Source organism: Nyctereutes procyonoides, unplaced genomic scaffold (genome assembly GCF_905146905.1).
Source record: "Nyctereutes procyonoides isolate TBG_1078 unplaced genomic scaffold, NYPRO_anot_genome, whole genome shotgun sequence".
Classification (NCBI taxonomy): domain Eukaryota; kingdom Metazoa; phylum Chordata; class Mammalia; order Carnivora; family Canidae; genus Nyctereutes; species Nyctereutes procyonoides.
Window position 1 is genome coordinate 17897328 of NW_026575141.1, and position 12757 is coordinate 17910084.

General features: G+C 41.4%; 1 protein-coding gene and 1 pseudogene across 6 annotated transcripts in view; one reads left to right on the forward strand and one right to left on the reverse strand.

The window, feature by feature from the left end:
• Positions 1 to 920: 920 nt before the first annotated feature.
• LOC129498316 (U4 spliceosomal RNA) lies at positions 921 to 1070 on the reverse strand (annotated as a pseudogene).
• A 5539-nt stretch (positions 1071 to 6609) lies between these two features.
• The window catches only part of PPP1R9A (protein phosphatase 1 regulatory subunit 9A), a 314579-nt gene continuing 308431 nt past the window's right edge, over positions 6610 to 12757 (forward strand). For all 6 annotated transcript variants that reach the window (XM_055307549.1, XM_055307550.1, XM_055307551.1 and 3 more), the window contains exons 1-3: positions 6610 to 6657; positions 7372 to 7578; positions 8886 to 10506. In XM_055307549.1, the coding sequence (XP_055163524.1) occupies positions 9112 to 10506 (1395 nt within the window). In that variant the 5' untranslated portion in view covers positions 6610 to 6657; positions 7372 to 7578; positions 8886 to 9111. The remainder of the gene's footprint in view (positions 6658 to 7371; positions 7579 to 8885; positions 10507 to 12757) is intronic.

Here is a 12757-nt window from a genome sequence, read left to right on the forward strand (position 1 = left end):
AGCTTAGTGTTAGATTTTTGAAGGTGCATTTGCTTTCAGAAAATAAAGCTACATCACATAATAAATGACTATTTATTTATGCATCTAAATGCCTCATTTGGCCTTGGTCCAACTCTTCTCTGAACGAGCATGTGGTAGTCTATCATTTGGTTGTATATAGCTGGCTTTGCATAATCTCTGAGGCTCTTAAGATGAGCTCAACTTATGAATTTGCAAAATATGTATACTTTGCTAAATTATAGCACAGAGTACTTAAATACATGTAATTTATTATATGAAAATTATTCAGGTTTCACAAAATCATGTCAGAGTAGCTTGTTAAATTTGAGAGCAAAGCAAAAATTCTTTAAAAATCCACAAAATTCACTTTCTTTCCCTTTCAACCTACAACAGGCCAAATTTACATTCCTGACAAAGATGGCGTCTTGTTTTTGCTTTGTTGTAACTGTAATGTTTAACCCCCTTCTAAAATTTTAATTAATACCAGCTCAATTTCATCTCCCACTAACGTGTTTGTTTCTATTCTCAGTATCATAAAATATGAATTTTATTTTCTTTGAGGATCTAGCTAGGTATTAGGCAGTTTTCACTGTTTGCTGTACTGTTTCTGTATGTACAAAATAAATATTTATTTATTCTTGTTTTTCAGTTTTTGCCATAATTGAATATTGGAAATAAATAGCATCTTGTCTTTTTTTTTTTGCATGGACATATATCACGTTGGTGTCCATGGCTTTCTTTAAAAGGGAATAAACACTTGGCTTGTAAGGTAGAGAATTATTAATGTAGTATTTTTCCTCAATTAAACACAGATCAAGAGCAGGATTAGGATACAAGATTTTCTAGACTAACTGGTTTAACTTATACAAATATATTTTTATAAAACTACAATCTCACGATTTCAGTTTGAAAGTTTTTTTTTCTTCTAAGAATATCAAGAAAGCCCAGAAAGTATGTGATCTATCTACACATTTAGTATCTAATCAAAGACACTAGTTCAGTTTTCAATTAACAATAATCGTGCCTCAGATAAACCTCATTGGCTTCGATACTGCCACTTGTGCAAAGCTCTAAGACACTAGTTCAGTGAGGGAGTCTGTTGTGGCTTAATCAAGAAACTAACGCTAAGGCCCCCAACACTTCCAAATGCAGTTACAATACTGGATATCGTCGTCCTCGGACGTGAACAGGAGCGTTGGTTGCTCTAGATCTACCCACTGATTAGGATACGTACTTATTCATTATCATCCAATTCAAAAATTTAATGATGTAGAAACATGTAAGGCATAAGGATATATTTTCAAACTTCGTGTTAAAATAATGGTAGATGATAAAAGTCTATGCCTGACATCAGGATTATAGCTAAGAACCTATGGAAAATGTACTAATAACTCAGAGCAATTTTTTTTATTTTTGTTTTTTAAAATTTATTTGAAAAAAAAATTGAGAGAATCAGAGAGAGCATGAGGTGGAGGGGCAGAGGGATAAGGAGAGGAGACTGTGGTGAGGGCAGAGCAGGACTTAGGGTTTGATCCCATGATGCCTGAGCTTAAACCAAGAGTTGGTGGCTCAACCCACTATGCCACCCAGGTGCCCTTTATTATTTCTAAATGCAGATAATCACGTCCCTAAGTTAAATACTAGAGTTTTGTTCGTTTGTCTTTAAGTAGGCTCCATGCCCAGCATGAAGCCCAACACAGGGCTTGAACTCACGACCCTGAGATTCAGACCTGAGCTGAGATCAAGAGTCAGATGCTTAACTGATAAGCCAACCAGCACCTCCAAATACCCAAGTTTTTAAAAAAATGTAGTTTATAAAAACTTGGATTTTATACCAAGTGGAACTATAATGGACCTCTTCAAAGTTTAGTTCTGTTACTTGAACTAGACTGGAAATGGAAAAAAAATCAGAGAAATTTCTTGTTTAATTGTAGACAAACAGGGGTTTGTCTATTTAATAAGTAATTCACCAAGGCCAGTGCCATGGGATAGAGAAGCTACTGACATACCTTTGCTATTCTTTGATTCCTTTCTCCATATTTTCACAACGAAGAGTGTTTTGGACAGCTATTTCCTCCAACAGTGGTGCGCAAAGAGGACCCATGCTATCACATTGCTTGAGAAATAGGGTTAGCATTTCTAAGATAAAATAATAGTGAATATGAATCCCAGTAAAATGTTTTCAATTTGAATCTCAATTTGACACTTTGCTAACTGTTCTTTCAGTGAAGGATTACCATACCTCTCCCATTTTGCTTCTGTCTTGAAATATAAAATTATTCTGAAGCAGAGTAGACAACATGTCAATCCCAAAGATGCCGGAGTTCAGGTGCACCGTGTGGGTGGAGAATTGGCAGGTAGAGTACCACCACCAGAATCCTTCTGCCAGAGGGGCTAATCTGCTGAAAGTAAAATGTGCTTCTGTAGAAACAGATAAATACCTCACACTTGTTTTTAAACATGTAATTTATACCATTATAAAACTGAAAACTGAGAATAGTTATAGCAGCTATTGTTTCCAGCTTAGATGCAGTGACAGTAATGAAAACATCATACTAATGTCTAGTCCAATAAAACTCTTGGTTTCCTGTGTTTTGTGTAGGCAACCAAATAAAGTACAAATAGGGAAAAAAGAGAAGATGTATCACTTTGGCCTAAACACACTGTAAATCTACTGTGCTTTATTTGTAGAGCTAAGAAATTAATAACAACTTTAAAAAATGACTTCAGGAATCCTAAGAAGTTCTATAGTTTATTACTTCCAAATAAAAGTAAATGCTCAAACCTATCATGAGCCTACCTTTTGGCTGAAAAGCCAAGACACTGGATGTATTTTAGGATGAGAAATGGATCAAGATGATGGTATAAATTTTCAGTGGCATGCCCAAGCCACTGGGGTAGAAAGCAATGCTGAATCATTATCAATTTATTTGGGCAGAAATGACACCTTCTAGATTAGAAAATGTTTATTGATTTATTTATTTATTTATTTATTTTTTTAATTTTTATTTATTTATGATAGTCACACAGAATGAGAGAGAGAGAGAGGCAGAGACATAGGCAGAGGGAGAAGCAGGCTCCATGCACTGGGAGCCCGACGTGGGATTCGATCCCGGGTCTCCAGGATCGCGCCCTGGGCCAAAGGCAGGCGCCAAACTGCTGCGCCACCCAGGGATCCCCTATTGATTTAAACTTAATTTTATAGTTAGTAACATGAAATCAGACAAATCATAGAGATCTCTGATGTATTCTGAATGTAAGCCCGGGGACTTTTTCATTATTTCACAGAAATATATTTCACCTCTACAATGGAGTGTGTGTGAAATACCAAAAGACTAAAATTAGTTACTGTAAGACAAACTTAAATTTTTACCCTTAGATAGGGATGGTTATTTTAAAGGATGGACCTTTAGTATACCTGAATACCAACATTCAAATCGGAAGGAGACAGCACACTCTGATATTTGCAAATGTGAAATAAGCAGTTATAAATACACTTTTGGTAAACAAGTTGCTTCATTCCTATCAACACATTTTTCTTATTAGTATTGCTAAAGAAACATAGCAGTGAAATATCCTTTTATGCTAAAGCTATGTGTAAACTTACTTATACAAATTGCTGTTCCATTACTTTGTCTATTCCATAAAGAGATTATTTCAGAGACCTTTAGCTTTGTTCTATTCTATTCTGTCCATGAACTTCTGTTAACATACAATCAGCCAAGTGCCTTTCTGCATTAAATATGGTGTGATAGGCAGTCTTCAGGCTTAGCTTAGTTAATATTACCTAGTCTAAAAAATTGATTTAGGCTTGATTTAGGTTTAATTTTATAGCTTACCCAGTATTTCACTTACACGGATAAATAACAATTCTTTGACTAGTTATTCAGAATATCCATTATGAGAACTTTAAAAATATATTGAGAAAAACCCCTAAAAAACATAGAATACATTTTGTACTTTTTTTAAACAAAGATTTTATTTATTTTAGAAAGACAGAGTATACTCGGGCACGTGTGAATAGGGAGGGGCAGAAGGAGGAAGAGGACTTGGAGAAAGTATCTGAAGCTGATTCTGCATGGAACGTGGACCCCGATATGGGCCTCAATTCCAGGATTGGGAGATCATGACCTGAGCCAAAATCAAGAGTCTGTCTGCTGCTCAAGCAGCTGAGCTACCCAGATGTTTCTACATTTTGCAATTTTTATCAACTAATCTTATGGTCCCTTTTTTTTTTTTTTTTTTACTAATCATGGTTACAAAGGAACTAAGAATAGCAGTACACAATATTCTCCAGGATTCATGAAAGAAATCATATGTGAGCATCACTCCTCCCCAATGCATTGCACTTTGTATACCATGCATATCAATACTAAATATCACCTTTTATACCCTAACATTGCTCCAGCCCCTTTCCAATTGGAACACGCAAAGTTTATGACCTTGAATCCCCAATACATTAATGCTCTATTGAACTAAGTTTCAACCCTGATAAAGTCAATATACCTTTTTTAATTCATGGAAATGCAAACGTTGTCTAGGATAGCACTATCCAAAAGAAATATCTATGATGGAAATGTTCTGTATCTACACTGTCCTATAGGGTAGCCAGTAACCACTTGTAGCTACTGAGTCCTTCAAGTGTGGCTAGTGGGACTAAAGACTGAATTTTTAATTATATTTAATTCTAAGTAATTTAAATAGCCGCATGTATTGGGTTAGTAGATCGTTCTAACGGTGTTAGAAGAGGAAAGTAGATTATGGGCAATCAGGCAATCTTAAAATCATCAGCATTAGGTTTTTTTTTTTTTTTTTTTAAAAAAAAAAAAAACCTCCGTCATTCATTCCTTCGGTATTAATTTTTCCAGAAGGTTCACATAAAAAAAGAAAGAAAAAGAAACCCAAGCAACCAAATTCTTTAGGCTGCTTTTTTTGTATGAATCATCTTTTTTGCAAAGAGGTGTAAGACTGATTTTATTGCCAACTCTGCCCCCTCCTACAGACAGAACTCAGTGATTAGGTTCTTGCATTTATTTAGGTTATTCTCCTGAAAAACATGGTTCCATACTGCAAATAAATGACAGGAACTTTTCCACTAAATTATCCCAGACAGCACAAATGTTCTTTCCAAAAGTGGAGACTGGAACCACAGCCCCCTCACATTGCCTGCTACATCTGTTTATGCTTATAGAAGTGACATCCACTTTGTAGACAGAGAATGCCAATTTTTTGGGAAAGCACCCAGAATTTGGTGAGACTTGAAGAAAAAATTTTACTGTTCAAAATTAAAAGATACATAGAATTGAGTAGCTACAAAGGCCTTTTGAAATTAAAATAGAAGAGATTTTGCTCCCAGAGTGCAGATTCTGTATACAGACTTGCTGGAATTCATATCCAACTATGATCATTTACTAGTTGATAAAGCTCTGGTTAAGCTACAAAACCTAAACCTCAAGTTTTCCCATCTGGTAAATGCAGGTAATAATAGATCTGTTGGGAAAACTTGTGTAAGACTTTGAGATGGACAAATATCACTCTGTGTCCTTTCAGTGGAAGGCTGGATATTATCAACAGGACTCTCTCTCTCTTTTTTTTTTTTTTTTTTTTTTTTGGTTCTACAGTAGTCTGAACCTTTGACAAGGCCATTTTCCTATTTTATAGGCTGTAGAAACTTAGGGTAATGTAAATGTTCTTATCTACAGAAATGCAAAATTACTTTGTTTTCTTTTTTTTAGAAATACTATTACTTCCCCGTAGAACAGATAATCCAAAACATTACATTTTTATGCCTTATACAATCTTAGCCAGTCTTGCCTCTTTCCCGATTGTCCCTAAGTTCTGCTTTCCGCCCGCATCCTTGTTTGCAGGGGTTCTAACATCTTGCGGTTCCGTCTCTAATTAATGAGTCGAAGGACATATCTGCCACATTTTTCATTTCATATTTCTGTGGCTTTTTTTTTTTTTTTTTTTTTTTTTTGCCTCCTTGAAAAATTATCCTTTTAGTCCTTTGTACTCTGAGGAGTCTTTGGGAGGATCGGCTTAAAGATCGACGTTGACCGTCCTGATGAGTGGGCTATTTTGCCGCAGGGCTGTAACACTCCCGGTACCTTTCTGGGGAGGGGGTGGGGAGGAAGGGGGACGGGGCAGTGTGAAGAGGGGGAAGGGTGGGGGTGGGGGTGGGGGGTCTGGAGAACTCTACCCTGACGCGGAAGTCAGAAGCCCCCCTCCTCCTCCTCCTCCTCCTCCTCCTCCTCCTTCTCACAGTGGAGGCTTAAGGTCAAGGTGGGTGTCAGGCGGGGCACGGCCTAGCTGGTGGCCTTCGGGGCCTGCAGGGCAGCCTGGGGTTCTGGATGCCCCGGGGTCATGAAGTTCACTGCAGTCTCGGGGGGGGGGGGGGGGCGGCGAGCCAGGCCGACAGCGCCGCCTCCAACGAGCCGACCCCCTGAGCAGGGAGGCGGCGGGGCCCCAGGAGGGCAGGCCCGGCCCCAGGCCCGGGAGGCCCCTCGCCCGCGGCCGCGGGGGGTGGGGCGGCCTCGCCTCGGGCCGGTGCTTTTCGCCCTCGGTTGGCCGCCAGAGGCTCCCTCTCTCTCCCTCTCCCGGGATTTTGCTGCCGGGCTCCCTCTCTCTGCGGCCCTAGAGTTAATCCCATCAGCCGAGGTGAGGCACCTGTTACCCTGGGCCTTCCTCGCCCCCGCGGCCTCTCCCCCACGACACCCCGGCTCCCCGGCGGCCCGGCGCGGGCGCCCGCACGTGGGCCGAGCCCCGCGGGCGCCGGGACCCCCGCGCCAGGCGCTTCCGAGGGTGCGAGCGCGTCGCGGCCCGGGCCGCCGCCCGCAGTGGCGTAGCGGAGCGCAGCGCGCCTCCCGGGGCCGCCCGCCGCGGGCTGGGCGCGCGTGGGGGCCGCGGCGCGCGTGGAAGCGGCCGCCGCAGCCGCCCTCGGCGCTGCGCCGTGAGCGGGCGGGGGGGCGCCGAGCCGGCCGGCGCCGGGAGAGCCGCGGCCGCCGCGGGGCGGGGGGCGCCTCCGAGGCGGGGGTGGGAGCCGCGGCCGCCCGACCCTCCCCGCCGGCGGCGGCTCCCGCTCGGGTAAGGGGGAGGCCGTGCGCGGGGCGACGAGTCGGGGAGGGTGGAGGTGAAGAGGGGGAAATCGGGAGGTACAAAGGCTGAGTTGCAGGCTGGGGTGGGGGTGGGCTGTGGTGGGGAGCGATAGGTTGAGGATCGGAGGCATGATCAGTGGGATCTATTGTTTCCTGGCACACTGGGAGGGAAAACAAAGGGATTTATTATCAGGACCCTGTAATTTTTTTTTCTTTTTCTTTCTTTCTTTCTTTCTTTTTTTATTTATTTATTTATTTATTTTTTGAATGTGGCCAGGGAGCTCGGCTCTCCCCGTGCCACACCGGGATCCGCCTGGCAGCCGCCGGGAGCCGCAGCCAATGTGTTGGGACTTCAGGTGCTTCCTGGCACAAAGCTAGACTGCGACCTCCTGCCATAGCGCTTGGCGTCACCTGCTCTCCCGGCCCTGCCCCGGGGCCGCGGGATTGCGTCCCGAACCAGGCTTGGGAACCGGCTGCCTCTCAAGTTGGTGTTATTTATGTTTGTCTTTTGTGAGGGCAGGTTTCGAGTCCCCCCCCCCCCCCCCGGCGGCCCCATCTCCCCCGCCCCCGCCCCCGCCCCCTCGGGTTCGAATTGGCTGGGGAGGGAGTGGGGTGTCTGTGAAGGGGGGAGGGGAGGGTGTGTAAGGCTTAAAAACAAATGTCAGGGTACAAGGAGATTGTCGATGCTTTACCAAAAAAGAAAAAGAAAGAAAAAAAAAAAAAAGAAAGAAAGAAAGGCACCACACTCTCAAGCCTTTCTTGTTTGTCTGCATGGGCCATGCATGCGTGCTGGGCCAGAAGCCGAGTTTGGAGGCGGTTTCAGGGAAAGTGTGTGCTTCCTCAGCTGGTTGTGCATGAGGGTGATCTGGCTCGGCCTAATACCAAAAGAGGAAACTAAAGCAAAAACAAAATGAAAGATCTTTAGAACTACATTGTCTGCGCCTCAGCAGATCTCGAAGGATTTGATTACTGGCATAATTGATACAAAATCCAGCCGTGGGCTAGTGGAGACCAGCAAGCATGCATTGCGTTGCATTTTGAGCCTGTCCTAAGTTAGAGGCGAGTAGGAGTAAACCAGGACTCTGAAAAGAGGTTTCGTGTTATAGTTGCTCTCTGATCATCACGTTCTCCTGCATTTATTCCCGTGATGTTCTGCATCTCACTGTATAATTGATGGCATCCACACTTAGGAAACTTCCAAATATTAGATGTAACTCCAGTTAGCGTGAAACTGATTTTCATTTGAGAACTTTCTTCTGCTTGCTTTGGTCTGAAATGTACTAACGTTGCTTTGGGGATGCTATAAATGAGAATGCTGGACCAGAGAGAGTGAAATAAGCCTCTGTGAGCATATTCTGGACTTTGGAAACAGATTCCAAACTTTTAATTGGGCTTCTGCAGAAAGAATAAATTCTACCTGATGTGGAGCATCCCAAGTTGAAATCCATTTTTTTTTTTCCGAACAGGTTGATGAACTGATGGTTTAAGATCATTCACAAAAGCAACAGAAACTTAGGCTAACGTAGTGTACTTATATGAAAGTTATGTGTTGTGTTAGTGCGTGATTTCTGTAGGGATCTCCACATTGTGTTTGAAACATGTTTGCTACCAAAGACCAATCAGAGGTGTAACTTTTAAATTCTTGGCTTTTAAATTCCCATTTCATTAAGTGATTTCTTTTTCTTTCTGTTTGACATATGGCTTAGCCACTTTGAAAAGTGTATTATTAGTTGACTAAACTTAAATTCAAATAAGTAAATGAATTTAGAAATTCATTCTTTTCTATTACAGATGAACCTCTAGTCTTGCTTTGAAAAAGCCATTTTGTGTAACTCTTGACTGAATAATTTCCTAATACACCTGTTGGGAGGATCACTGATACAGTATGCCATTTGAGAGGTACTTTTTCTTGATCAAATACTGGTGATTAGAGAAGAGAGGTGTTTTGTTTTTTTGTTTTTTGTTTTTTGTTTTTTCTGATCATTATGAACATTGGCTTTTCACCCCTGAAGTAAAAATGTTGAAAACCGAGTCTTCAGGTGAACGAACCACTCTCAGAAGTGCCTCTCCTCACAGGAATGCATACAGAACTGAGTTCCAGGCCCTGAAAAGTACCTTTGACAAACCCAAGTCAGATGGGGAGCAAAAAACAAAAGAAGGTGAGGGCTCCCAGCAGAGCAGGGGGAGGAAATATGGCTCCAATGTCAACAGAATCAAAAATCTATTTATGCAGATGGGTATGGAACCCAGTGAAAATGCCGCAGTCGTTGCCAAAACAAGGGGGAAAGGTGGACCTTCATCTCCACAGAGAAGAATGAGGCCCAAAGAATTTCTGGAAAAAACAGATGGCTCGGTTGTTAAGTTGGAGTCCTCTGTTTCAGAACGAATTAGTAGATTTGACACGTTGTACGATGGCCCTTCCTATTCTAAGTTCACAGAAACTCGGAAGATGTTTGAGAGAAGTGTGCACGAATCAGGACAAAACAACCGCTATTCCCCAAAGAAAGAGAAAGCTGGAGGTAGTGAACCTCAGGATGAGTGGGGTGGTTCGAAGTCCAACAGAGGCAGTACCGATTCCTTGGATAGCCTTAGCTCTCGGACAGAGGCTGTCTCCCCAACTGTGAGTCAACTGAGTGCAGTATTCGAGAACACCGACTCCCCCAGTGCCATCGTTTCTGAGAAGGCTGAGAACAGTGAATACTCAGTGACTGGACATTATCCCCTGAACCTACCATCTGTTACGGTTACAAATCTTGATACCTTTGGCCACCTTAAGGATTCTAATTCTTGGTCTCCTCCAAGCAAACTCAGTGATGATGCAGAGGATGCTCAGAAGAGTCATACAACTCCAGTCCCAGAAGTGGCTCTGAAAAGTACCTCTCCAGCCTCGATGCCAAGTGAAGAGACACAGCAGAGAAAGGAAGCCGAGGACTCCACATCTAACCAAGAGACTCCTGACAGAGGTGACAGAGACATTCCTGAAGAGCCTCGTGCTGAACATAAGGCAATGCCAGAGTCTGAAATCCCTTCACCACAGAATGAACCTTTAGGAGACGCTGAGGCTAATTTAGTTGGGAGTGAGGCAGCAATGCATCAGAAGAAAGAACTTGCAGGTGGTGATTTTACCTCTGCTGAGGCTTCTGGATCCAATGGTGGAAAAGAAGGACCTGAAGATTCAGATCACTTTGAGAGTTCCCATGTTTACATGCACAGTGACTACAATGTATATAGGGTAAGATCCAGGTATAATTCAGACTGGGGAGACACAGGCACTGAACAGGATGAGCAGGAAGATAGTGATGAAAACAATTACTATCAACCTGATATGGAATACTCGGAAATTGTTGGATTGCCAGAAGAAGAAGACATCCCAGCAAATAGGAAAATTAAGTTTAGTAGTGCTCCGATTAAGGTAAGTATGTTTTCTCAGTTTGTTTTTGAAGTGGTTTTTTTTTTTTCTTTTCTTTTTTCTTTTTCTTTTTTCTTTTTTTTTTTTTTTTAGTATTTGGGCCTAAATGTATGTAGAATAGATTTGACAACTATAAGGAATTCCCGGTTGTTGATATGCACATGTCAGGTGATTTTAAAAGTTTGGGAGATGTCCACATATTTCCTGATAGGCTTTCTGTTTGCTTAAAACAGTATTGACTAATAGTAAAGTTGAAGAAGTTTGGAGATTGTGAGATACATTCCAATGGACTGGAGTATGAATAATATGAACACTGAAAACCAGGAGTGTTAGTTTGAAATGGAATTACCTCTTTAACCAGTTTTACCTAAAAGTGCCCATAAGTAATAAAATTTTCTGAATCTGAACCCTCTAGGATATGAGGCATAATGTACAATGAGAGAGTTATGATGACCTTGGAATAACAGTCTTCATTTACTTGCTTAAATCTGAGTTATCTCTTACTTAAGTGTAAGTGGATTGTGAGGAATGTTGAAACTTATTATAATTCTTTTTTTTTTTTTTTTGGGTGTGTGTGTGTGTGTGCTGCTACTTAGTAGTGAAAGTTTGATTCGTGGAAATATATTAGCGGACTTAAATACTTTAATTGGAAAGCTATGACTGTAAGTAGCTTTGAGTTCTGAATTTGTAATGTAGCCCCAAAATGAAATTTTGTGAAAGGAAATTAAATTGATTTGTCATTCATGTATATGTTTTTACCTCTTAAAAGCTGGATAAATGCCAGTTGAATTCAGATGCTCTATTCTAATGACTTCACTGAGTTAACATTTGGTATAGAAGAAATAGCACAATGTACATCAGTAGCGGGTGGTGAGACATTATTAGCTGATAATGGCAGGAGGGGCAGGAGGTGATGGGTTGAGTGTCACAATCTCCTGGAGTGCTTTTTCACTGTGTACTTATCCACCAGCCTTCGTCCTGAGATTCTGGTGTGCCCTCCTAGGGGAATCTGAAGGGTTGTGATGATAGAATGTGTAGCTTGAAACCACTTTCTAGGGACTCCTCGCTTGTCCAGTGTGTATATATGATGGATTTGTAATTGGATGTGGTTATCTTTTGAAAGAATCTGAAATCACTGTCTATTGTTATTTCCATCTTTTAAAACTTCCATATAACGGCTGTAAGACATAATTTACAAAGCAAAGAGAAATTTGATTTTGCTTTAATTATGAAACACTATTTTGAAATGAAGTAATAATCTATGAAATTATTTATAGGTGTTAGGGGGCAAACTTTTCATTTCATTAGCGTAAGACAAAAGTTCTGGATCAGAATGGGCCATGCCAAGTTACACTATGTTTAAAATAACTAGAGGTGTGAGTGTGGTTTCTGTGTAAGCTAAGTTTCTTTGCTGTGCTTTCCCACTTTCCTTTGTGAAACTCTCCCCTCCACCTCTCCTCCTACGCCCCCCCCCCACCCCCAATTCTAGGCGCTCTCTTTAGAGGTGTCTTTCCCTCAGGCCTTTCCAGGAGCTCCTAAATTTCACCATGCATGTTCCCTTCCCAAGTACTTTCCTTCGAACATCATCTTTCTGCCCCTTAGGAAGAAAGCAATAAGATTAAATTGTTTCACACTGAGCAAGGCAGGAATAACTGAAATGAACTCTTCAAGGAGTTTGTTAAAACCAGTGACTAACTCCCAAATGGGGGATAGCAGCTTATGAAAATTTATCAGGTAGAACACTACCCACTCAACCAAATGGGGCACCAGCCTTATATTTGGGTCCAGTGCTGCACAAAACGTAACGCACAGGAACAGGTTTAATGCATTTTAAAGGATTTCTCATTGAAATGTGGCTGTTCCCATATGAACAAGCCAGGTTTTGGGTATGATATTCTGAAATTCAAGTGATATTTTTTCTACTATGTCTCATAACAAAAAGCATTTTGCCTCTTAATTTTCATATAATCTGTACTTCACATAACATAGAATGAAATAGATTATATATATATATATATATATATATATATATATATATATATATAGAACATAGATCAAGCATAAGGTTAGTGAAGCATAGATAATGCACTGGGTTTTAGTGGGCAGTTAACAGTACTAGTTGGAGTGGATTAAGTTTGCAAACAGAAGATTCATTCTTAGCCCTTTGTAATGAATAAGACAATTACTCTTTCTTGTTGTTCTCATTGTTTAACATGTAAGTGGATTCACTTGGAAATTTTGAGAGCTACTTTTC